Source organism: Gallus gallus, chromosome 2 (genome assembly GCF_016699485.2).
Source record: "Gallus gallus isolate bGalGal1 chromosome 2, bGalGal1.mat.broiler.GRCg7b, whole genome shotgun sequence".
Classification (NCBI taxonomy): domain Eukaryota; kingdom Metazoa; phylum Chordata; class Aves; order Galliformes; family Phasianidae; genus Gallus; species Gallus gallus.
The window spans coordinates 130,498,304-130,523,584 of NC_052533.1; the positions used below are offsets into that span (position 1 = coordinate 130,498,304).

Here is a 25,281-nt window from a genome sequence, read left to right on the forward strand (position 1 = left end):
AGTAATGCCAACTTCTGTACACTTCACAACACATGAAGGCCAAGTAATAGTTTTTCTCCTTTGTGCTTCAATGTCTGCAACAGCTGAGGTGTCCCTCACTGAGTCCCCAGACTGATTGTTTTGAGTTTCATTGATCTGCGTAGGCCGTTCCCTCCACACTGTGAGTGACCAAAGAAAAGACCTTGTGGAGGACTTTTCCTGGTTCCAGAGCAGTGTTGTGGCATCAGGATGGCTGGGCAGGATTTGGTCAAATAATGCTTTACTCATGTCTAGCTCAGTGTCTTGTTTCCTACAGTGCCTGGTAGCAGATAATTAGGGAAGGAATACAGAAGAGAACGAGTGTGGAATGACACTTTACCAGTATTTCCTCCAAGCTTTTGGGAGTCTGTGGTGTTGGGACTTCCAGAAGCCAGAGTCCGTATCATTATTTTTGTACTTAATGGTTCTTGAAGGACTTTCTATGAATTTTCATAACTACCTTCTGAATCATTCATAGTTTTGGCATACACGGTGTCCTGTGGTAATTGAATTCTGTGGTTCAGTTATTTTGTATGACAAAATATTTCCTTTTCTTTAAATCTTACGCCATTTAATTTAATTAGGTGCTCCTACTTCTTATTGTGGGAGAGAAAGGGTACAAACATTTTCTGCTTTTTTTTCTACTTACCTACTTTGTATTTTTCTCCACTTTCCAATGAAACCTCTTGACACCTGTCTTGCACTTTCCTGTACTGTTTCTAAGTACATTCTATCTTCTTTGAGACAGAGTTACCAATCTTTATTCATGAAAAGAATTTACAGTCATGTAACACTATATTTTTCTAATAGTCATTTTATTTATATTTCATATTTATTTTGATTTTGAGATTTCTGCTAACTGACATTTACATAAATTTATTTTTGGTAATATTTCATTTTAAAGCTTGACCTCATGTGCGTGTAAACATAGCCATGCACTCAGAAGAAAAACGTCTTTACATTTATCAACAGCTATTTTCAACCACCATTTTATTTATGAACTGTATGATGAAATATTTTTTGATTCCTTTCAGTAGATTTGAGTTTCCTGTGTGATTGTATATCATCAACAAATTCCATCAGTTTCTTGTTCTTTCCTCCTTGTCTAATAATTAACGAGTTGAAAAGCATGGACCTCTGTTGGGCTACCATGATAATTTTTCTTCCTCTGCTGGGAAATCTAACCTCTTGCTTACTGTACTTTAGAGGATATTAAAACATGAGACCTCTCATCCTACAACATCTTTGTTTCCTTGGTGAGAGACTTTGGAAGGCTTTCTAGGAATATGAATATGCTGTTATCAACTGATTATTCTTATCCACTTATTCTTTCACTACTTCAAAGAAAAGCAATGACTTTACAAACCAAGGCTTAAAACTTCTGTTGATACTTTGCTATTGCACTAATCTAGATGTCTAATAATTATATTACAATTTAATTTCTTCACAAAGTTTTGAGTAACACTAGAGGCTCTTCGCTACTATGACCACCAAAGCTTTATCTGCAAGAAAATTAGTGCAGCTCTAAAACAAGTCTACAATCTTAGTTTTAGTCCTATTTGTTCAGGCTCCTAATAAAGATGGTACTTAATTACAGCAGTAAAGAGTATATCAGCACTACTGAACTTCAAAATGAACAGCTGTAATTTTAGTGCTTGATGGAAACTGATAAGAAAGAACTTAGTGGCATATTTAGTACTCCATAGTTAAGAGCCGAGCCTTTGTAATCAGATGGTGATGTGTAGGGTTACTATTAAAAATTGAACAATTATATTTTATGCAGAGTGAAACTGACTTTTATGGCCCCAGTTTCCTGCAACAGATCAGCATCTCAGCACTTGACATTACTACCTCATTTCTGCAGCAGTGCACTGTGCCCCCACTCCTACTGATCAGCTGGGCTAAACATTCTCAGTTTCTTCAGTGATCTACTGCTCTGAGACATAACCAGTACATGATCTCAACATCGTATCGGCAGAAACTTGGGAGGCAAATTACATCGATGTTCTAATCTCTGAATTTTTTTCCTTTTGTATTTAGTAAGAAAACAAAACAAAGCTGAAAAATAGTTATTTTTAATCCCTTCTGTTCTCGGCTGTTCTCTGCAGCTTTCCATTCAGTGAGGTTCACTGGCCTTACTGAGATTCGTGGCCAAAACCCTGCTTAAAACAAGGCTGAAATTCATTAATATCAGAAACTACAGTTAGGAGAAATAAGCGTTTGATTTCTGCAAAACACAGCAACTGTTTCTTTGAGCAGAAGCACTTCGCTAGCACTTCACATTTAACTTCTGTGAGCCAAATAACTTACTAATTCTAAGTCTTGATCCTCAGTAAAGTTAAAAACCTTAACAGATAACCATTAATTACCTATCAAAACAATTGTGCTTCTTTGGGATTTTGTGAACAACGTATGTACACAATAATACATCCTCAGATGAAATACAAGGAAGACAGTGAGATTTGCCACTAGGCATTCTGGATGAAGCCTGCAGAAGAGCCCATCCAAGCAAACAGAAGGAAATTAATCAGAGTCAAACAGGATCTGTTAAGCTGTGTATGTGCACAGGTTCTTAATGTTGTATACAGCATTGCAGCTAAATGTGGCTGAATGCAAGAGAGAAAACACTGCAAATCATCTCTGGGGGAAACTGACAGTAATCAAAGACAAGATACAAAAGAGTGAGGGAGAGAAGAGAGTAATGGAAAGCTGTGAAATGTTAGGTGCAACAAGTAATGTGTGTGAAATAGTTTCTTAATTCAGAGATAATACAGTAATGGACAGCCTCCAAATGATTTAGCAAGCTAAAAGCAACATATCTGATTTTTCAGGATAAATGGTAGCCATTAACTCCAAAAGAACAGAGCGAGTAACCTCCGCAGGTTTTATACTTGATATTATCGGAGCAAATGAATCAGGCGTATGCTTGTGATATAGCACTAGTGGGGGAGGGAGGGAGAGAGAGCAGATGTTGCTTAAGAGGGAAGATTTAACAAGGAAGAAAAAGCAGAACTTCCTCCCACTGAGATCAACATACTCCTTCTTGTGTTTCATTCAAAAGAATATTTCAGGAATGTCCTGCACAGATTCATATGGCTCAGGAAAAGGTATGTACAGGAGACTTTCATGTACTTTACTTAAGGCAAAGATCAACAAACAGCCAACAAAAATACCAGGTGGCAAAGAACGGAACAGAATATACTCTTTTTCAACTAATACTTAATCTTAGAATGTACTGCCAAAGCAGGAGCAAGTAAAAAAGAGAAGAGAATCAGTAGCTCTTATTACCAGAATAAAATTACAGCCAGAAGGATCAGCTGTTGCCATTAGCCTTATTCAGGCTCCTGATAATATCTGATGATATTTTTGGCCCATTTATCTCAAGAATATCATTCTACTTCAGATGGCATTCCCACTTAGAACTGGCATTATGAAGCTGTTAATCAGCTGTTCTTAACTCTGCTTTTTCCAGGTTTCTGAGCAGAAACATTTCGTTCAGATCCATGAAAAGGATCCCTGTATCTCCTTGTATCTTAGATATATAAAGGTTGCAACTAAAACTCAGAATCTAGAACTAAAAGCAAAATCTCTCCTGTGTTGGAATCTGTTCTAGTGCCAAGAGTATATAATGTGAGTATGTGACAAGCAGTCAATTATATCTTCAGACAGACAGAAGCTTTTCATTACTTTACCTACTGATGTGAGGTTGTTCCCCTCGAGGCATGAGTATAGCTTTCTAAAATATGTGGATCTTGCTATGAATATGTGGAATACAGCTGGCCGTGAGGTGACAAGACATTGGTTGTAAAGCAGACATTTTTTATGAATCCATGATTTGATTTGAAGTCTTGCTTTTATTGAGATTGCTTAGTCTTCAGAAATGGTGTACTGTGGAGCCGAGCTTCGACAACAGTAAGCATCCTACCATTTTAGGTTACTATGAAGCAATCTAGTAATGGAAAGAGGTCTGTGGAGAGTTGGAATCTGGTTCTGTTGTTTCTGAGCAAGTATCAGCAACATCCTTATGGGGACAGAGTCCATTAACAACACGATAAGCATGCAATGATTGCTAAGGAAAGAATAGTTGCAGTTGTTCTGCAAAAAGAAAAAAATGTTAAGCCTTTCTGCCAAAGTTTCAATATCTGGTGAATAATCAATTTTCTGATCTGCTTTCATAGGCAACATTTATCATTTGTATAATTTATGCATCTGTGGAGGATGAGATTAACTGTTAGTGTTTTCCACATTCAGTTTCAAAACACATGGTGAAAGAAGAAAATGTCAATAAGATGATAACATGAAGACAGGGAGATATCTGTGTCTACTGAAAATTAACTTTGTTCAGCTACTGTTCTACCTGGTGAACTTCCTTAAAGTGCATGGGTGCCTGTATATGTATGTGTGTGCACGCATATCTCTTAGGGTCCACATTAATTTTTATAACATTCCCTGAACAGAACAGAATGTTCCCTTCATAATAAGCTATTATTGACCAAGTATGAACTGAATATCTGGCGGTCATTTTGTGTTTATTTGATAAGGTAGCCTATATACACAGCTGTGTAATTGCACTTGAAACTGAAGTTCTGCCATAAACATGGAAAAGTCCCAACATGATCTGCATTTGTCCTCAGGGACAAATTTGAGAACTTCCATGTTTGTATCTTTGATATTCTAACATACGCTGATATATGTTATTGTAGAACAGACCATTTCTACATCTGAACATGCATAATATTCTTTGGGAAAATAAGGAAAGTATAGACATAGTTTCAGAATACACATTCTTGTAATGCTAATTGCCACTTTTTTAAAAAACACACAAATTGGAGTTGGATAGTGACTGTGGGATATAATTTTTCAGGGAAGGTAATTAAGTGAAGGTAACAAAGGTTGTTATTTACCTAAACATGTGAAAATTCAGTCCACATACAGCTGAAATTCAGTGATCCCAAAAGCGCCAAAAATTGTGGAATACTTCTAAAATCTGATCAGATTATTTTGAAATGTGAACATTTCATAAGCATATATTATGGAGTAAAACACACTCATTCATTTTATATTCATTTCTATTGATTTTCATATTCTTAATATAAATTTTCATCACTATGATATGTATTCCAGTATAGGAGAAATTAAAGTTGAAATTAGACTTAGTTTTCTACTGAGAAAGTAACTATTCCAAAGGAGAGGCTGTAGTGAAGCTCTGTCTTTTTCAGTGCTATTTCAGGAATGAGCAGATATATATCTGAAGTACAGCAGCCTACAACAAAGGACTGCAAATTCCTTGTTTCCCATGCTTATTCTGTCTTGTTCTTTCAGTGTTCCTTTTCCTGTAGAACAATGATCAGCATCCATGGCTGAGGTAGAGACTGACCCCCATTTCATTCTAATGTCATAGGGAGCTTGTTATAAAAAATGGAAGTATAGCCCTATCTTCTAAAGTCTGAGGTTCCAGGTTTACCATTTCTGAAACGATTATGTAGGTGATGATAGCTGCCTTTTCGCTCAGCATCTAATCTGAGAGGAGAATGCAGTATTGTGAAACGTATATGGACAGACACCTCTAGCTGATGGTTCTCAGTAAATAACCTGCTTTCAATAGACTCCTTTACTTAGTGTCACCTACTGGTTATCTTTTTTCAACTTATCCCGAGTTTAGGGTAACACTGAACTTTGGAACTATTTGGACCTTCACAAAAATCAATTTGTGTATCCATTTTTACTTCTAGAACTATGTACTTCCGTACTTCATCATTCAAATTAAAGGGCTTAATAGGGAAATACGCCTGAGAATGTGGGAGTTCTGCATGCCTCAGTACTAGTTCCTCCTTCAGGGACTGCATAAGCATTCTGCATTGCTTTATCTTTCACTGAAATAGCATTGGAAACAAACTGCAGTCCGTGATTTTCTCTCTTAAGAGTTTATCTTTTGCACTAGAAAAAAAAATCAATTCTTGCTTTACATTAGTTTTTAATGAAATCTGTTTTTAGTAAGAGAAAGGTTATGCTTTTATGCATGCTTTAATTCAAATCCCTGTTTTAGCCATTCATTATAGGCTTTGCAACCATGTAAATGGATGGGATCTTGACCAGACATGGTAATTTAGAGGCAAACAGCCTCATCGTAGCATTGAATGAGAATAGATGCCTCCAGAATGGGTGATGAGGCATTTGGTTCAGACTGTCAAAATTACATAGTTGCATATAGGTTACTTATATACAAATACATATACAAACACTGGTTCCGACTGATCACCAAATTACCAAAGACAAGATTTTTCATCTCAGAAAGTATGTACAAATCTTGCTTCTCACAAGGTAAAATAGAGGCTTTCTGTTAGTGCCTTCTATCCTTTTGTCTGCAGCTTAGTAGTGCTAAAACTTTGGGAAGATGGAAAGCAATAGGCCTTGTACACCAAGCATGGGAATGGCTGAGACCTAAGGAAACTGCACAGCATTTGCTGGCATTTTGCCTGGAATTAGTTACTGCAATTAACAGAGTATTATTACAGATGAATTTCACAAGCAACGTATCTGTCCCCATAGAAATGATATGTCAGTAACACTTGCTATGACATCATTTTTTTAATTTTTGTCTCCTTTTAAATACTTCCATATACAATTCTACCTTCAGACTTCGAAAATATTTCTTTCCTCATTGTGTTTTTATTTGATCAAGACTGATCCATGTTCTCTCATCCTTACACTGTCAGTTCTCTTAGGATGCAGCTCAAGCAGCTGTCTGCTTTATAATATCTGTGTCCGTGAGTGTTTACACATAGTGCAGCATGAACCAGATTTGGAGATTTAGCTGCTGATTATATTAACTCTGAGAAAAACAAAACAAAACAAACACAAATATGCTTACTTACTTCCCACTAAACTAAAAGATACTTTTAGGTGGATCATTTTTACTGGACAATTAACTCACCAGCCAAATGAATGCTGGTGCTCACACTGATAGTGTGGTGACAGGCACATACAATTGAGGGAAGGTGGAAGCAGCTCATTCTTTTGGAGAGCCAGATTTCAGTGATTGTAGAGTTAACAGAGATACCTTTTCTGCACCAATACCATAGGCTAGAAAATAATCCTAAGCAGATGTCATTGTTGCACGTTCAGAGATCAGATAGAAAGTTCTTGTATAAGTTCTTATTAGAACTTTGTATATTCAGAAAATATTGTTTCTAGACACTGAGGACATAAAGGCAGCATGATGAAGGAATGTTGTTCTGTAAAGATGTTCCAGATCAATCCAAGTGTAAAAATTATCATAAATATTAATGAAAATATTTATATTTGGTTTAGTTTTATGACAAAAAGGACATACGTTGCTCAAGGAATAGGTCAGTAGAAGTAAATGTAGTAACAGAGATGCATATGTGGCTATAATACTGGTGGACAAGCCAGCTGAAAGTTTCAAGGCATTTGAGCACCAGTTTTAAGCTTATTCCTGAGGCAAGGTACATTTTCTCTAAAATAGAATAAACAGAGCAAAAGACCGACCATAGTTTTTTCACTGCTGACAGTAGAAACACTGAAATGAAATGAAAACTAATTACAGTGTTTAGGGGCGGAGAAATCTGGTAGGCAGGATAGTTTATATACCAAACATCTAGTGGTACTTGGGCCACGTAGTGCGTGACTCTGCTGTTCCTGATTTATTCATTGATTCTGGAACTGACAGATCACACATTCATTTCTACTGGCCGGTTTTTCAGAGGAGGGCAAGGCATGAGAGAGAGGGAGAGCTAATTCTGCTGAAAATTCATTTTAGTTCAGTGAAATGTTTTATTTGGGGGAAAAAGAAAATGGAATGTCATTATCTCCTGAGCAGGAACGGATTTTAGTAGTAGAGGAGTTGATTTGAGTGTACTGTTTACATCAAGTAACCCTCAGAAATCAGCACTCCAAAATGCTGACGTTAAACTCTGATTTAATTGAGCAGCTGCTACAAGTGAATAGGAGTTGAGATAGCTCAGCACTTTGTTCCTCTGTTCTGCCTGCACACAATAGACTTGGCTCAACAAGAGCATTTTTTATTAAACAATGCTTTCATTTGCAGCTAGATGTAGCATATAATTGCATCATGCTCTGGAATATAAGAACATTAATTTACTGTTCTGTGTTCGTAAAGTCTATGGCACAGGTAGTAAATATAGTAATCTTACTTCTGGCCTCACCATCTGTAGAACACACATCTTAAGGCAGATGTCACTCATGAAATCGAATGCAGGAGATACTTTATTAAAAAAAAATGCTGGAATATGTTCTAATTGGTTTGACTTCTTTAAACCTTGAAACTGCATGCACAAAGAATGCAAGTATACAAATGAACACCACAAATCAAACGATGTTTTCAAAAAGAAAGAAATATTTGTACATGCAGTAAGTTCTGCTACAAGTCTGAGGTGGCTCTGTAAGTTGAAAGGCTGAGTGAGGCCTCACAGTTCACCACCGCTGACATGAATGCAGGGAGGACCTGGCTGGACCAGCACAGTGGTGGTTTCCCACGTGGCAGGAAAGTCTTGGGAATACAACTGATCTAAGGCAAACCAGCAAAAACATGTAGTGTGGCACCTGGTCTTGCTTTTGCAGTGGTGAACTACCCTGACAACTACAGCTGTTAGAGGACTGCCCAGAGAGATGTCCCATTCCTGGAGACATTCAAGGTCAGGTTGGATGGTGCCCTGAGCAGCCTGATCTGCTGGGTGGCACCCAGCCCACACCACAAGGTTGGAACTGAGTGGGCTTTAACGTCCATTCTGACCCATTCTGTGATTCTGTGATCTAAGGGATCATTTTCATCCTCCTATGTGAAGGGGCGCAGAGATGTAAAAGCTTAAAGTCAGCAGAAAGCTAACCAGCACATCACTGTACAGCGAAGAGGTTGCACAGAGTGTAACTAAATCCCCTGAACTGCAGATAAGTTCACAGGTACGTGCATGTATTTTGACATTAAAAGCAAGCAGTGTCCCAGGTGTTCTGGTTACAAAAGGTAGCAGAGATCCAGGCATCCACGGCTCCTGCTTGTGGCTACCAGCAGTCAGCTCTGGGGCCGGCCAACACTAGCCCGGCTGGGAGCAGGTGGGGTCACCGCGATCTTCCCGGCGTGCATTTGTGGAAAAACGAAGAAACTCTGAGGCACGCGGGGATGTGAAGTCGCTTTGGGACGCGCCCTGAGGGGCGGCTGAGGCGTCCGCCGGCTGAGGCGGCCCGCCGCTTCCTCACAGCGCGGAGCTCCCGCGGGGCCGCGCCTCCCAGTCCCGCGCTGGCGGCCCGGGCCCGCCCGCACCCAGCTCCGGCGGCGTCGCGGCTCCTTTAAATGGAGGCGGGGCCGAACCCCGAAGTTTCCCCAAGTTGTGAAGCGGGGCCGGCGGCCGAGCGGAGCTGCGTGTGCGGGCTGGCGGTGGTCCCCGCGGCCGTCGGGAGCCCCTCCGCCATGGACTACCTCACCGCCTTCACCGGCAAGGGCGGCCGTCTGCTCCGCGGCACCGCCAGCCGCCTCTGGGCGGCCGTGCCCGGCGGCTTCCGCCAGGTCCGCTTCCAGGACAGCGTGGGCTATGCGGTCCCGCAGCCCGCTGAGCCCGCGCCAGGTACCGGCGGGGATGGGGCTGGGGGCGGCCGGACCGGCCGAGGGGCAGAGCCCTGCACCCCGCCAGGCCGCGCCGCCTCCCTGCTGCCGCCCTGCGGCGGGGCCGACCCGGAGCGCGGCCTGTCCGGAGTGGAGTGGGGGTCCGTCCCGGTTCGGGAGCGGAGGAGGGAGGAGTAGAGGGCCGCGCGGTGCTGCCGCTGCCGCCTCGCTCGGAGCTTCGCCGGACGGGTGGCGGCCCCGCGGGACGGGCTGTCCGGGAAGCGGTCCCGGGCTGGGGAGCGGCGGGGGAAGGCGGCCAAGTGAGGCCGTGGGCCGCGGCCTGGCCCTGTGACACCGCCCGGCGGCCGTCTCAGCACCTGCCCCAGCGGGGCCGCCCGGCGCTGCGTTCCGGCGGGTCTTCCTCGTCGCGGTGGCGGTGTTGTGGTATTTACTTTTGCTCACGCCTCCCACGCGCCTGCCTGGTACTGCTGCTGATTGGGGCAGAAGTGACTGCAGGACCTCTGGGTTGCGTTCTCTCTCCTGCGCAGGGCAGTTCCTGCTTTCCACGTGTTTCTGGAGAACTTGCAGAAGTGCTTTAGAAAGATCAGAAGTAGTACATCTGCCTTTTAGTGGCTCACCGGATCAGTGAGGAAACAGCAAGCGACTTCTGTATTATTCTTTGGTCTTACCACCCCCCTTTCTTTGCTGTGCTGACTGTAAAGGTATTGCACGCAGATTGGCAAGATGTGCCGCAAGGAGCAGAGGTGTGGGCAGTGTGTGCACGCAGGTCTGTAGGTAGTGAGGGCTCCAGGGAAGTAATGCTACAGGCTGAGCAGAAGAAACAACCTGTGCCTTGACTAGTAAAAGCAGCGTGGTTTGAAGGAAAGCTGTATGAGTCTGTTTGTGAGAATGTCTTTTTAAAGTCTGCAGGGTGGTTTACAATGAGTAGGGATTATTTTATTTTATTTTTTTCCCTGTGTTAAGCAGCTCTGTGCTAAGTGAATGATCACATGCTTGTCGTAGTCTGTAGGTAGAACTGAATTCAGTCACTGAATAGTAATGTTGAAGACCATTAAGTTTCATCGTTCCTTCAGCTATTTTGAATAAGTAAAACAACTTTTTTTTAGTGGGAAGAAACAGGATCTTACTGCAGCAGCTAAATGTATGAGATATAGATGATGCTGTCTGTGTGTTGGGTCATACCTATACAGAAAGGATCATAGGTGACAGCTATGGTTACAGTGATACATTTTCTTGCCTTATCTCTATCTAAACTCTTAACAGGGTGAGAAAGAGACAGCAACTTATTTCAGCAATGAAATAAAATACCTTGAATATGTCCTCCACCGTTAAAGACTTGTTAACAAAGACTATTAATATTATTTTGCAGATGCGAAATGACAATAAAACTCTTCAGGTGTCTTCAGGCAGTTTCAAGGCCAGGTGTTCAGCTGTTGAAAAGTCTGCAGCATCTCCTGTAATGCGTGGTGACTTGGAGGGAGAAGCCCTTGTGGCTGTTTTTTTTCCTCCTGCTCATGGTCAAAGGATTAATTTGGACTGCATTGTAATCTTCCCCCCCATCCCCCCCCTCTGGCTTTGAGCATGGAGTGTATTTCCCAAAAATATTTGTACAGTGTAATGTTTAATGTCAGTATTAGCGAAGGGTGATTACTGTTCTGAAATGCGAGATGGATTTCTGCATGCTCAGAATCTGACATGCCTTTTTGGCAGAACCATCCTTTGAGTTGTCCAAACCTGGGCAAAGCCTGCTGTGTGAGGCAGTTAGATCTTTGCTCTCCATGCTGTCGTCTTCACAGGGTTTAGATCACTTAGAGGCAGAAGCAAATTCTCATCAAATTTAGAATGTAGCAAGTGTTTTGCTGGGCTTTAGAAACTGCATGTGCCATAGTGGTGGTGTGCTGCACTGTGGAAGCTGTAGCAGTGGTTACAGTACTTAAAATAGAGGTTGGATTTCAACTTATAGGTGGGTACCATGAACCTAACTTAAACCTGAATGACAATTCCAAGTGTTCTGTCTCTATGCAGTGTTCTGTATCCAGTCCTGTTACTCCTGCATTTTTTTCCCCCTTGTAACTTTCTGATTGATCTCTTCAGTGCTTTTCTTCACGTGGTTCAGTTATGACTGTGTGTTTTTTCTTAGAATAGTTCCTCCATATGTAAGCTTATTCATACTTACATGTGAAATGAGCCAACCCTTAATTTCTGAAACAAATGTGTCTTTGTTTTCAATTCTTTTTATTTTTGCATCTTAAAGTATCTCAGTTTTGTTCATGTAGTACTACTAAATCTGTATTGACTGTTTTCCTATTTAGCTTTGAACATATGTAGTGCACTGTAAGATATCTAAGTTCAGGGAAGCAATTCTGGTCAAATGCTGTATTTTAATAGCTATTATGAGCCTATATCCTCCTTCATGTATGTGCTGAACAGATTCTGTCCCTTCCTGAATGGGAGAAAGGTAAGGTTGGGAGGCTGATTAGTGCCCTAGGAGGCTGTAAACCTGTTGGACCAGTTCACGTTGTTTGTGTCAGCAACCATGCCAGTGAAGTAATTTTACATATACATTCTGTCTTTTAATGAGTGCAGTAGAAGATTTAGAAATTCCAAGAGAAACAGAAATTCTAGAGGAAGTATCCAACTTTAAGACCAGTGCTACCAGTAATTTCAGCATATAGTTCCTTTTTGAGGGGGGGGAAAAGCCACGTAAGTTTTACAATGGCACTTCTAAAGATAGTCTATTGATAACTTCTACAGGGAGCTGGTATGTATGCATGGCTTGGATTTAGAGAGGAAACTTTAGAACAGAGTCTTAGAATCACAGAATTATTTGGGCTGGGAGAAACCTTAAAGGTTATCTCATTCCAACTCCCTGCCATGGGAAGGGACGCATTCCACTAGATCACGTTGGCCAGGGCCCCATCCAGCCTGGCCTTGAATGTGTCGGGATGGGGCATCCACAACTTCTATGGCATCCTGTACCAGTGCCTCACCATGCTCCAAGTAAAGAATTTCCTCCTTGTATCTATTCTTAACCTGTTGTCTTTTAGTTGAAAGCCATTACTCTTTGTCCTGTCACTGTGCTCTCTGTTAAAGAGTCCCTCCCCAGCTTTTTTGTGGACCCCCTTAGGTACTGGAAGGCCACAGTGAAGTCTCCTCAGAGCCTTCTGCAGATTAAAACAACCCTAGCTCACTCAACCTTCCTTCATAGGAGAGGTGTTCCAATCCTATGAGCATCCTTGTGGCCTCCTTGACCCACTCCGACAATTCTACGTCTGTTTTGTTCTGCTCTGATGCTCCCAATACACAATACTCCAAAGACCCCAAATGGATCTCAAAAGGGCAGAGGGGGGGAGGGGGGGAATTACCTCCCTTGTCCTGATGATCACCTCTCTTTTAATGCAGCCCAGGATATCATTGGCCTTCTCGGCTGGAAGTGCATGTTGTCTGCACATGTTTAGTTTCTCATGAACATCCCTCCAAAACCTTTTCCTCAGGGTCTCTCTCAGTCCATTCTTTGTCTGTGTGCTTGGGATTGCCCTGACCCAGCTTCAGGACTTTATGCATGGCCTTGTTGAACTTCATGAGACTTCTATGGGTTCACCTCTCAAGTCAGTCAAGGTCCCTCGGAATGGCACCCTTTCTCTCCAGTGTGTTGGCTGTACCACCCAGCTTGGTAGCTGTGTAGCTTTTGTCCTGTCTGTTGGTATGTATCATAGGTGTTCATATAGTGAAATTATGTGCATTTTTATTTGCTTGAAGATGTGACTCAAGGCTTTAGGGAATGTGTGATTAAGGATTATCTTTACTGCAGAATTATTAATTTGAACTTTCAGTTTGGTTTGAGTTTAATTCATACAGAACTTACTGAAATGAGCCAGCAGTGTGTCTTATAACCTAATACACTGCTTGCTTAATCTGCTACAGAAGAGAGCATGGCTGGCAGTGTAAGGGACACAATTTAGCTTTTTTTGTGGCCCTGGTGAGACCATATTTGCATTACTGTGTCCTGTTTTGTGCAGCACAGTTCAAGAAGGCTGCTGAGAAACTGCAGATGATCTAGCAGAAGAGTACCAGTATATTTAGGAGTATAAGGTATATGACCTACGAGGGACTGAGAGAAAGCCTTTAGCCTTGCCCAGAGGGAAGCTGAAGAGTTCAGATACAATTGAGGGGGATTAAAAAGGTATTACTATTCTCAGTAGTAACAGATGATAAAAGGGGGCAGCAGCCACAAGTCCTGGCTTGGGAGGTTTAAACTGGACAGTGCAAAGAATTTCACTAGGAGGGTAGAACATGTCTGGTACGGATGACAGGCTCATTTCCATCACTTAAGTTTTACTTGCTTGACTCAACCAAGCTGACCTGATTTGATGTTGACAGCACCTCTGTATTAAAGTGGAGTCTGGAAGAGATGCGCTGAAGAATTTTCTTCCAGGTAACAGAGGTCTATTACTCATAGCCCCTCCCAGATGTTCTCCCCTCACTTATGTCTGCGGTCCATTTGTGGAGGGAGGAGCCAAACTGTGCAAGCTGTATTGACTTCCTGCAGTATATCTTTAAGTACAGAAGTTGAAGAAATGAGTATCAGTCATTCAGAACTCCCTAGTTCAGAGTATCCTCTCGCTCGGTCTGTTGGGGAAATTGTTCTTGCTGACTTCTTTTAAAGACTTTGTGTTGTGTTTTCTCCCCTGGGCTCAGTTGTTTGTTCAGTTTTCAGCCAAGTGGCCTGTGGGCTTACTGACACTTCTGTCATATCAGCTCTTGACTGGTAACAATGCATAGCATATCCAGTAAGCCGTGTGTCCTCTAGCTGCTCTGTACTGCAGTGGAGTAGCAGCAGAGCAGTAGAAACACAAAGGGCAGGGTTATAGTGTATTTGTCAAGTCTTACTCTAAGATTTGGGATAAAGCAGTAATAAAATTAAATTCTATGGGTTTTTTTTAAGGGTCAGTTATTTTCTCACTTTATGCCAGTTACATACTTAACTTGTAGGAACTTAAGTTTAACAGGTCTATGATAAAGCATGGTAGAAGCTTCAAACTGAGCAGCAGCAGTTCTCCAGGCTTTCTTGTACTTCATCTAGTTTAGCATGTATATGTAAAATGTACCAGCACCCTTTAGTAAGACATCAGTGCTTCTCTCTCACATCTGAAAATACTTCAGCTGATAGAGGCATAAGAAGAAAATGTAATCTTGGAACATATCAGGCTGATGACTCAGTCATCTTGTGATATGTTAATATATGCACAATCTTTTCAGAGTTGTGTGCTGCTGGTTTATATCAGAAACTGTGTTCCCTGCCTATGTGATATTAAGTGATCTTTTCCTTCACTTTGTGCTTTGTACTGCTACATTTCACCTTATTTGCTTTCTCCAGGCTTTTTGGCTGCAGAATTCCTCCTGTTGCTGTGATCTTCCTCTACAGTTAATGTGCTATCAGCTTCCAAGTCTGTTCTCTAATGTGTGATTAAATTGCTTGTAAGACTAGTCCATTGGGAACGCCTTAGTATATCCCTCTATTCTGCTAATTTCTTTCTCTTTTCCCTTTAGCTGGTTTTTGGCATAGTTGACAATTTTTAATCCAGTCTTTACCACACAATAGGGTTCTGATCTGAGATGTTTTACTCAAGCGTAGTTTGTGTTCTGGTCGTTTATGGTTAGTTTATAGTCTAGGTACAATTCATTCTACTAACATACCCTTTGACTGTATTGAGCCTTTTGTTTTAATGTGCTGTGCTGGAATTAACTAGAAAAAGATTTAAAAAAGAAATTGCACTTTCTAACATTAAAGTGGTTTTAAAGCTGTTGTTCTGTTGAGGTCAGACCTGGAAAAGTAGCCTACATAGCACGAGGAACTCTTCCCCATGTAGAGCACTGCTGCCCTTTTGAACTTCACAGGGTTTCCTTTGGCCTTTTCCTCCAATCTGTCTGCTTCCTTCTGAGTGGTGATCCTGCCCTCAAGTATGTTGACTCCTCCCCTCAGTTGGATATCATCTGCAAATCTAATGCAGTAAATGTGTACAGTAAGGTATCTACAGAAGCATTGTTTATAATTTCACATACATAGCAGATCTATTTGCATATTTGCAGAGCAGTTTTAGAGCATAAGGGGGGGGGGGGGAAGGGATGGGGCATAGAAGTGCCCTTGCCTTAAATATGAGAAAGCCAAGTGTAAAGTCATAAAAATATGGCCTAAAGATTGCTTGATTTTGCTACTTGGTGTTCAAACAGCGTATGTGCTATTGTACAATATGTACAATATTGTACAATGTACAAATATCTGAAAGTGAAGGATAGTTAACTTAATCATTTCCAAGCATTTCTGACTTCCTTTTCCATCTTAGTAGAGTATTCATCTTTTTTGACTTGCTTGTTTCATTATCATGTACAGTTGATCTGCAAAAAGGTTCTAGAGTAGGTGGAGCTTGCAGCTGTGTAGTCTGATGTATTAAACTATATATGTAGACTTAGGTGGAACAGTGAAGGAAGCTTACTAACACATCCTGTGGTATAATCTGAAAACTCAAAGCATTTCTGTTTACCCTGACTGTGAAACATTCTTTCAGAAGAAAGTCAGTGTGGCGTAAGTGGCAGAAGGGTTGTGTGTGGAGCTGGCTGTAGGTCTTCTGACTGTTCAGAGAAGTACCCTGCTAATATAGGATGCCTTCAATCTGATTCTGCTGAATGTGGTTTGTTTTTTGTTGGTTTTTTTAATCCTCAAGTCATGTGGTTAATTATTTTTGCCTAAGTATTGTACACCTGACTGGATAGTAGAAGGAGGACCCTGCATTACCAGGGGGATCAGCAGATGAATTGGCATTGAGCTCCTGTTGTAAGAAAGAGCTGTTATGAAATGCTTGAAGTGCTGATGCAGCATTAACAACGTCTTACATGTAGTTAGTTTGGGGCTCTTCATTAAGGAAAAATAAAGAAAAGAATCATGAGAGCAGTGATAAGAATCAAGGGTTTTGAGATCATGACTGGCTATGAAAGGCTGAATCACAGTGTGAGAAGCAGCTGCTTAGCATAAGAGGACTGAAGAGGGCATTATTTATGGTGCTGCCTTGGTCTCACTGCTGAAACTTCATCTTGCAAGCTTGTAACTCCCAGCATCTTGTAGCTTACTTTAGATTCTCTTTCCCTTTACCCCCCAGCTCCCTAAGACATGGGGAGATTACTGAAAATAGTAGTCATTATCCTGCTGTGGAAGCAGAGGAGTCAAAGGCTCTGCTGAGATGCAGCTCCTGCAGTTTGAAATTCAGATGCAAGGTGGGGGAATGTGTCTCCAAGCCTTACGGATTATAAAGATTTCTTAAACTTTTTTTATAAAGAACCAAAAAAGATTAAAGGTCTAATTGCTACTGAGTGGAATGAATCTAATAAAAATATACTATCAATTCATCCTCTGTTATATCAATTAGAAAGTTGTTTCACAACATACTAGAGAATCTTCCAAAGCAAGATTACTTTTCTTTCTTCCTTATGTGATTCACTTCTTAATCTTTACCCCATGTGTTCTGTGTCTGGTTTTTGGTCTTTTTGTAAGATCCTGCAAAAGATTGTCCTTGACAAGCATTGAACAAGTCTGCTGCCTCTGCCTCTCTTTTTAAACTCATGCAAATCTAATGTATAATGTACAGTTCTTGTTTGCAATAAAAACGAAGAAGTCTTTATTCCATCTTCCTGATTCTAATAAGCTCAGCTACTAATTGCAAATAATTCCAATTAATTGATGACTTGTTCAGCTTGCTTTATTTCCAGGGATGCTTGTTTAGCTTATTAATTTTTTTTCACATAGAAAGTGGTCTTTAACTTCTGTTGACTGTTATTTACTATTCTGTTGACTATTTTAAGGTCAAAATTCCCTTATCTAAAGCTCTTGATTCCTCAAACATACTGTTCCTAAAATTCCTTTTTCCTACTTCGCATAAACGAATGCATAGGAATAACGAGTCCTGCTCTCTGGTTCTGTTGATGATTGTGTTCACAGTTCTCTTGCTCTGCTCATCTCATTTTCTGTTTCTGTATCCTTGCATCCAGCATTCACACTGTATATTGGTCTGGTGTCATTTTGCACGCTCTCATCTATATCTTCCTAGTGCTAGTCTTGCAGGTCCTACACAGTTCAAATACTTTCATATTTGTGGATGTGACACCTACTCTTCTGCTTCAAGACTTCAAGGTGCGGTAGAGACACAGTCCTACTGAATAGCAGTTTAGAATTAAAGCATCAACTCAAATGTTATGAAATGTCTCATTTTCATAGAATCACAGAAGTGTAGGAGTTGGAAGGGACCTCCAGAGATGGTCCAACCCCCAGCTACTGCAGTTCCCTGCAGCAGATAGCACAGGTAGGCATCCAGGCAGGTTTTGAGTATTTTCAGAGAAGGAAACCTCTCAGCCTCTGAGCAGCCTGTTACAGTGCTCAGTCACTCTGTGACGTTCTTCCTTGTGTTAGTATGGAACTTCCTGTGTTACAGTTCCTGCTCTTTGCCCTATGCTCTCTTGTTACTCGTCACCAAAAAGAATCTGCCCCCAACAACTTGACTCCAGCTCTTTAGATGTTTATAAATGGTCATGAGAAAACAGTTATGAGTTTTGTTTGTATGAAGCACTATTGCTACAGATCTGATAACACACTGACTCCTGAGGTCCTGCATGACATAGTGTGATTAATGGTATCAGTTCTTTCTTACGCCTGAGCTCTGAGAACATCAGCCTCTTGTAGCCCAGCAGGCTCACTGTTGGCTGGTTGTGTGCAGCTTACTAAGATGAGCTCATGTGGAACAGTGTTTTCACCAGGGAAGTAAATGAAAAGACTGATTCACATTGGTGCTGGGGTCTTCTCATACCCCTGCATCCTGTTCTGACAGTTGTTTTAGCTTTCCCTTGCCTCCTGGAGCACTAGGAATATGAGGATGGCTGAAAGATTATTTGACTTTCCTCTGAAAAATAAATAGCCTACTCATTCAGCATGAGAGCTTTGGAGGCTTTACAGTATGCCATCAGCAATCTAGAATGCATGTCTCTGCTGCTCTGGCTCATTTCCAGGGTTGAAATACCACATAGTTTAGTTCATGATGCTTCTGATGATATGCACAGATTCTCAATGAACAGATAGATAGCTTAAGCATTTAGTATTGATGGAGATTTGGAGTCTAAATGGCAGTGTCCTCTGCTTGGCCAGCCAGATAGTTGGCACAAACATAGCTTAGTGCTACCTGCATCTGTCTCTTCTTGCCCCAGGGGAGTTAGGTCAAAGTCAGAAGTGAAACATCTTGTATCCAAATAGGGAGCAGGAAATAATGCTATCACAGAGGAAAAGAATTAAATTGGGTACTGAAGTATAGGTCAGAATTATTGCCTTAGGCATGGAAGGGGAGGTACATTTAAAAAGGAAATTAAAAAATGTGTGTATATATGTACATATGTGTGTGTGTATGTGTATATGTGTATATATATATGCTTCTGGGTACCTTTTGCTGGGAGTTCTCCTGGGATCTGCTTTCCTTACATGTGCTTGCAGCATGCTGTTTCCCTGCCCTGTTTGCTGTTATTTTTCTTAAGTTGCCCAAGTGCATTGAAGTCTGTGATGCACAGTGAGTCCATCTGCTTTGAAAAGCAAGCATGGATTAGGGAGGAAAACACACACACACACACACACACACACACACACACACAGATGAAGTATATGTATAATACTTTTATAGTACAGGACTTAAATATTTCTAGCTAATGGTGGCAGGTAAAGATGTTTCTTCTAATAGAGACCTACTCAACGTATAGATTTTTAAGGTATGTACGAGGTCCTGAATGAATTCACTTTATCTCACTGCATCTTTTGACTTTTGTATAAGAGTATTTGAACTGGACTGCTGTGGACAGAAAATGAGGCTGCGGGTGAAGTTTTAATAAGATTAGAAAACTTGGAACAGCTACAGGTCTAGTGGCTGTTGGCAGTTTTCCACAGCTTGCCATGGGTGCGCCTGTTGTGCAAGGTCAGGTAGGAGCTGTGGCAAGAAAATACTTGACCTGGAAGAAGAGAATGTTTCTGATATAGATAAAGAGAGAGAGAGAGAGATTTAAGATAGAATTAGTAATTTAGGGAAGAAGTACCTTTTAATGTATTGAATGAAGACGCCAGGATGCAGAGCTACAGTTTTTCATACTCAGTATTCCTAGAGGGTGTTGGAAAGCAGGCTTAACATCTTCATTATTGATCATAGTTATTAAAACTTACCATAATTGGTCTATATATCAAAGTTTATCTTTTGAGTATGGGAGCATTCCTGCTCACTTAGTTTTTAATATGAGGGCTGCTCTGAAAGTAATACCTCCTATTTTATTACGTTGACCCACAATGTTGGGGTCAGTGTTGGTGATATCAGTGTAGAGTTCGGACCTTCCTAGGCCCTGTAGCAGTTGGAAGACTGGAGCGCTTTGCCTGTCTTGCCTGTACTGTTCTACAATACCTACCAGCTAGCCTAGATTCAGAGCCTTCTGACTCCCATCAGTTTGGGCTGATGAAAGATGGACCATAAGGGAAAAAATTTTCCTAAGCAACAATACTGTCATAGCAGCTGTGAAACAGTGGGTCACCTCAGCTGGTGCAGATTTGAGTGCAGCATGCCAATTTTTGTTCATTGCTGGTGATAATGCATAGCTAATGGTGGTGACTGTGTTGAAACATACTGTTCTATAGCTGAGAATTTGCTCTGTCAGTGTTATTGTGCTGTTTGTATCTGATAAGTTTCCATGGAAATTAATAGGAGGCATTGCTTTTGAAGCAACCTATGTACATATAAAATGTGGGATTAGTTTAATGACAATTCCCTTGTAAAGTACTTAACATGGTCTGCTGGAAGTTGCTTTTACTACGGTCCTCTACATCTTTCCTAGTGTTAAGGGATGTAAAAAAAAAAAAAAAAAAACTTGAAGTTTCAGATTGCTGTTTATTTTTTTTGTCACTGCAGAACTTGCTAAAGAATTTCTGCAGTATTTCTTTTTCTCTTGTATCTTGATAGCTTCAACTACCTGTGTATAAATTTGGGGGAGTTGGGATAGGAGGTGAAATTCTATGAGCATTCTTCAATCTCATTTCCAGTTGTGGTGTCAGGATACCAAATAAAAACAGTGACAGTGTAGGAGTCACTGCAAATTTGTAGCAAGCTTTATGTATTATCTCAGCTTAAGTAAATATAAAGCATGCTTTCTGCCATCAATTCTGTGTGGTAAGGTATTGCAAAAGAATAATGTTTTGTAAGGTTTGTTTCTTGTTTTCAAGGTGTTTTGAAATATTTAACTGAATATATTCAGGTATGGCAGTAGAAATTTGAATGTTTTGAAACAATGCTGTAATTAATGTCAGTGCAGCATGGAAACGTGACATCTCATTCATTAAATACTTTGGGATCCTAAGTAGCAGATATTCTATTGCTGAAGGTGGAAGTCTTGCAGCAGAGGTGCAACTTAATAGAATCATCTCAAAAACAAACAAAAAAAACCCACATTCTGAACTTAAATATGAATGCACTTCATTTCACACAGAAGCTTTAAATACTCTGTCCTTAACAAACAGCATGCAGCTTATAGAAACTGATAAGGTCAAACACTCTGAAACTCCAGACCACCTGCCCACTAGACAAAAGCAGACTGGATGTAATAGAAAACCAATCAAACACAGTACTTCCAGAAGTCTAATGGAGTAGATTGCCTCTTTAGTATTTCTTCTTTAATAGCTTCCTGGATGCTAGCAAGTACTTAGGCAGTTAATTGATTCCTAGTTATCGGTGGTTTATATTGGTCAAATGCTTAAAGCACTGCAAGGGAATGAAGTCGTTATCCTAGCAGCTGGCTCTCTGTTAGACAGAATCACTGGGAGCAAGCTATGTAACCAGTGAATTAGATGTCTGCCCACGGGGCTGTAGTCAGCAGCCTGTGACAGTGCTGAGAGGAAAATGAATTTAACACGCGCATTGCCTCAATTTCTTTCAGACACTGGCCAGAAGAAGACTGCAGACAAGAAAGATGGGCGACGAATGTCTTTTCAAAAGCCTAAAGGGACGATTGAATATTCTGTAAGTTGCTGCTTGATTATTAGAATGTCATTGCAAGCCTAGTGCGGATTTAGTTTCTTCACAGAATATAGGCAAAATGCTGATATGCACTGCCTTTAAGCTTAGAATCAGTGTATCGGATGGCTTATTTAAAAAAAAAAAGAAATTAAATGAGCAATTAGATAGCTAATAGTACTCGAGTAATGCTTTTTTAAATCTTTCTTCTTTATAAGTTTTTTTTTAGAAGAAAAAGAATAAACTGCCAACACCAGACTAATCAACATTTAAATGGTTCAGCTTTACATAACCAGTTAGAAACAGTAAATAATATCAGTTAAAATCACGTGCATGTTGCCTGCTCTCAGTGCTGCTAATAAACTGTGGGAATCAGGAGGGGGGAAAAAAAATAGAATGAAGGTTGTTTTTTTCAGGGTAGGGAAAGGTTGGCTATATTTTGATACTGACCTTACAGCTGCCTTCTAATAATTCTCATAGATCCATACCTTTTGTAGTACAGATCTCATCCTCCAGCAGTATCTGAAAATGGAGCCTTTCTCTGCCTGTTCTGTTCTTGAAATGACCCTCAAACTGTACTGCAGTCAGCTTTTCATGTTTGTGGTTACTAAGGGAAACTGAAGTGAGAATTATATCTTGTGTTATACACTGGAAATAAACCTATAAATAATGTTTGTAGAGGTAACAGGAGAAGCTTATCGTGGTTATTTCTGAATGCTTTTGGAGCTGGTCAGGGTAAAATAAAAAGGAGAATTTATGAATACCTTTATTTGATTTCTTGCTGTTCTTACTCTAAGAATAAGAGATAAGGAAGACTTAACTCTTAATGCTACAGTAAACTGAACTGAGATGGCTTAAGGACTATGAAGTCTGTGATAGTAATTTGGTGAGAGTCAGATGTGTGTATTAAAGTAAGATGTGTTCCATTAGCTTGATTCCTATTGGGAACTTAAGAAAGCCTTTAGTATGGGCTAGAATTGAAGTTGAAATTCAAAACAAATGTCTGCTGTTAGAATTCTAGCTACTGAAGAAAGGTAAATGTGACTTTTCTTGGTTTTGTTCAACTCTTTGGGGAATAAAGGCTGTGCTTTTTTCCTGAGATAGTGAATAAGCTCCTGAAACACAGTGTATGTGGTCTGAGTCATGAGAAGAGTCTGCTATCAATTAAAGAAAGACACAAGTGTATAGTAGAGTAGAGTCTTAAGGCAGTCTTAAGCCAGAGTTCTTACCACTGAACTGCCACTCTTCTAGCTTGATCTTTTTGTAGTTATTTGGTTCTAAGTCTAGCTTCTAGATACTCTTTACTAGTTTGTTTGTGTTAGTTAGAAACATGTTAGTCTGGATGCTGAGGACAGAACTACAGTGGGTCGTGAATGCAGCTGCTCAAGGTAAAATTAGGAGTAGCTCTCATTCTTACCTCAAGGTGTTCAGGTGGCAAGTGATTTCATGGTGATCATCAAACAGATAAGAGTTTGCTAGACTTCAAACTCAGATGACTATTTGGAACTGTAATGACTTTCTGAATATACATATTTTGAAAGTAGAGAAGTGGTATGTGCCTTTCTTGAGTGATTGTAGATTGGAACCCAACAAACTACATACTTAATTTTTCTTGATGCTTCAATTCAAAGCCAGGGCTATGTTCTTGTCTGACTTTCTGAGCTGTTGCTGTCATAGTTTTTTTTCAATTTTGAGTTATTTAGAAAGTGTGCATCATAGTAATGATGTGTTACTTTATCTATCATATTGTCTAGCTCTTTAAAATTAGTTTTGGTGGTGTACTTGTAATTTAGGGAAAGACAAACTTTTAACATTTTTGCATGTTACAGAAATTAGGCCTTTTAAAAATTAGTATTTAAAAATAAGATCATGATCTGATATTGGCTGGTGTTGTGCCCAAACATTTGGCAATGCTGTTTTGTTCTCCCCTTTGTTCTTACCCCTATTCCTAGTCTTCTCATGTCTAATTTTGTTGTTTCTTTCTAATTATCTTTTAACTGTTGTTCCAGGTTTCTTTCTAGTTCCTGGAAAACTAGTCTTTAAATACTGCAGAAAGAAAAAACATACTTTTTGGCAATAGTCTCATACATATATATAAGTGTATAGTTTTTAATGGAAGAATGAGTGATCTCCTGTTGTGGAGGTGCAGTGACAGTTAAATTCATTAAAATATCAGTAGAAAAATTGATTTTATTTTTTTTAGTAGAACGGCCCGAGTTGGAAGAGACCTTAACAATAGTCTAGTAGTTCCAACTCCCCTGCTGTCAGCAGAGTTGCCACCCACTGGATCAGGTTGGCCAGGGCCCCATCCAACCTAGTCCGCATCCTGGGATGGGGCATCCACATTTTCACTGGAAGACCTATTCCAGTGCCTCATCAGTCTCTGAGTTTAAACAAACAAACAAAAAAAACTTCCTCCTAATATGTGATCTAAATCTCCCATCTATTAGTTTAAAACTGTTTCTGTTTGTCCTGTCACTGTCGGACTGTAAAATAGTTGGTTCATCTCCTGTTTTGTAAGCTGGAAGGCCACAGTGGGGTCTCCCTGCAGTCTTCTCCAGGCTGAACAAGCCCAGTTCCCTCAGCCTTTCTTCACAGAAGTGCTCCAGCCCTCTGATCATCATTATAGTCCTCCTCTTGGATCTGCTCCAACAGTTTCACATCTCTCTTGTGCTATGGGTGCTAGGCATGAATGCAGTACTCCAGGGGAGCCTCATGAGGTCAGAGCAGATGGTGACAGTCACCTCCCTCTCTTTGCTGGCCACCCCTATTTTGACATAGCCCAGGATACTGGTGGACTTCTACAAGTGCATACTGTTGACTCATGTCTAGCTTTTAATCCATCCAGGCCTCAGAGTGCTTCTTAGTAGCGGTGCTCTCAATGGGTTATTCTCTGTCTGTGGAAACTATTTGAATCTTAAATATCTATTGCTTTACCTCATCATATGTGTAAAATCTGCTTTTCTAGCTTAGAATTTCATGCTTATTTTTATACACATGTAAATGACTGCAGAAGGTAGAAGAAACTAAGGATAGGGACTTGTTGATATGGTTACACAACACAGTTGACTAGAAGCTCTTGCCAATGACTGTAGAAAAGCTACTTGCATATTAAAAAGCATTTTTGTAGCAGAAGTTATTGTACAGAATGGAGCTTGTGTGTGTTTGGTTTAATGCAGTCCTGAATAAGTGATTCTTGGATTGTCATTGCTACAATATGATGTTTAAGATAAACACCTTCAGTTGCTTAGAGATATCAGCAGATGGTCTTCTGAAAGCTGAGAAGAATAAATGCCCTCTTAAACACCAAAGTGTTATGCTTTGTAATTGAAAACTGAAGAATAACTTTTTTTGAAGTTTAAAGTATCAAAACTTTTCATCGTCAGGTGATGCATACAGTGTCTACCTGATAACTAACAGTTTTCCTCCAACACTTATGTGGAAGTCAGCTTCTGAATTCGGCAAATGTTTGAATATCATTTATTGGTCTGTTTCACCAGGCCTTCTGTAGTACATAGACCTTCTGATGGAAGCACTACTATCCATTGTGATTTGACTGTCAATTTTGTTATAGTGTATGGAATAAGTTGTAAA

General features: G+C 40.4%; 1 protein-coding gene across 26 annotated transcripts in view; it reads left to right on the forward strand.

Moving 5' to 3' along the window:
• Window positions 1-25,281, forward strand: part of OXR1 (oxidation resistance 1) — a 245,380-nt gene that overhangs the window by 163,223 nt on the left and 56,876 nt on the right. For 21 of the 26 annotated variants that reach the window (XR_005857266.2, XR_005857267.2, XM_046928711.1 and 18 more), the window contains one exon: window positions 21,611-21,693. Coding sequence is in view for 24 of the 26 variants with exons in the window: in XM_046928711.1 (XP_046784667.1) it covers window positions 21,611-21,693 (83 nt within the window). In the remaining 2 variants the exon portion in view is untranslated. Of the gene's footprint in view, window positions 1-95; window positions 3,126-9,396; window positions 9,618-10,153; window positions 10,318-21,610; window positions 21,694-25,281 lie in introns of those variants that run through there. The other 5 variants (XM_040695421.2, XM_040695427.2, XM_040695430.2 and 2 more) reach the window with 3 other exon arrangements.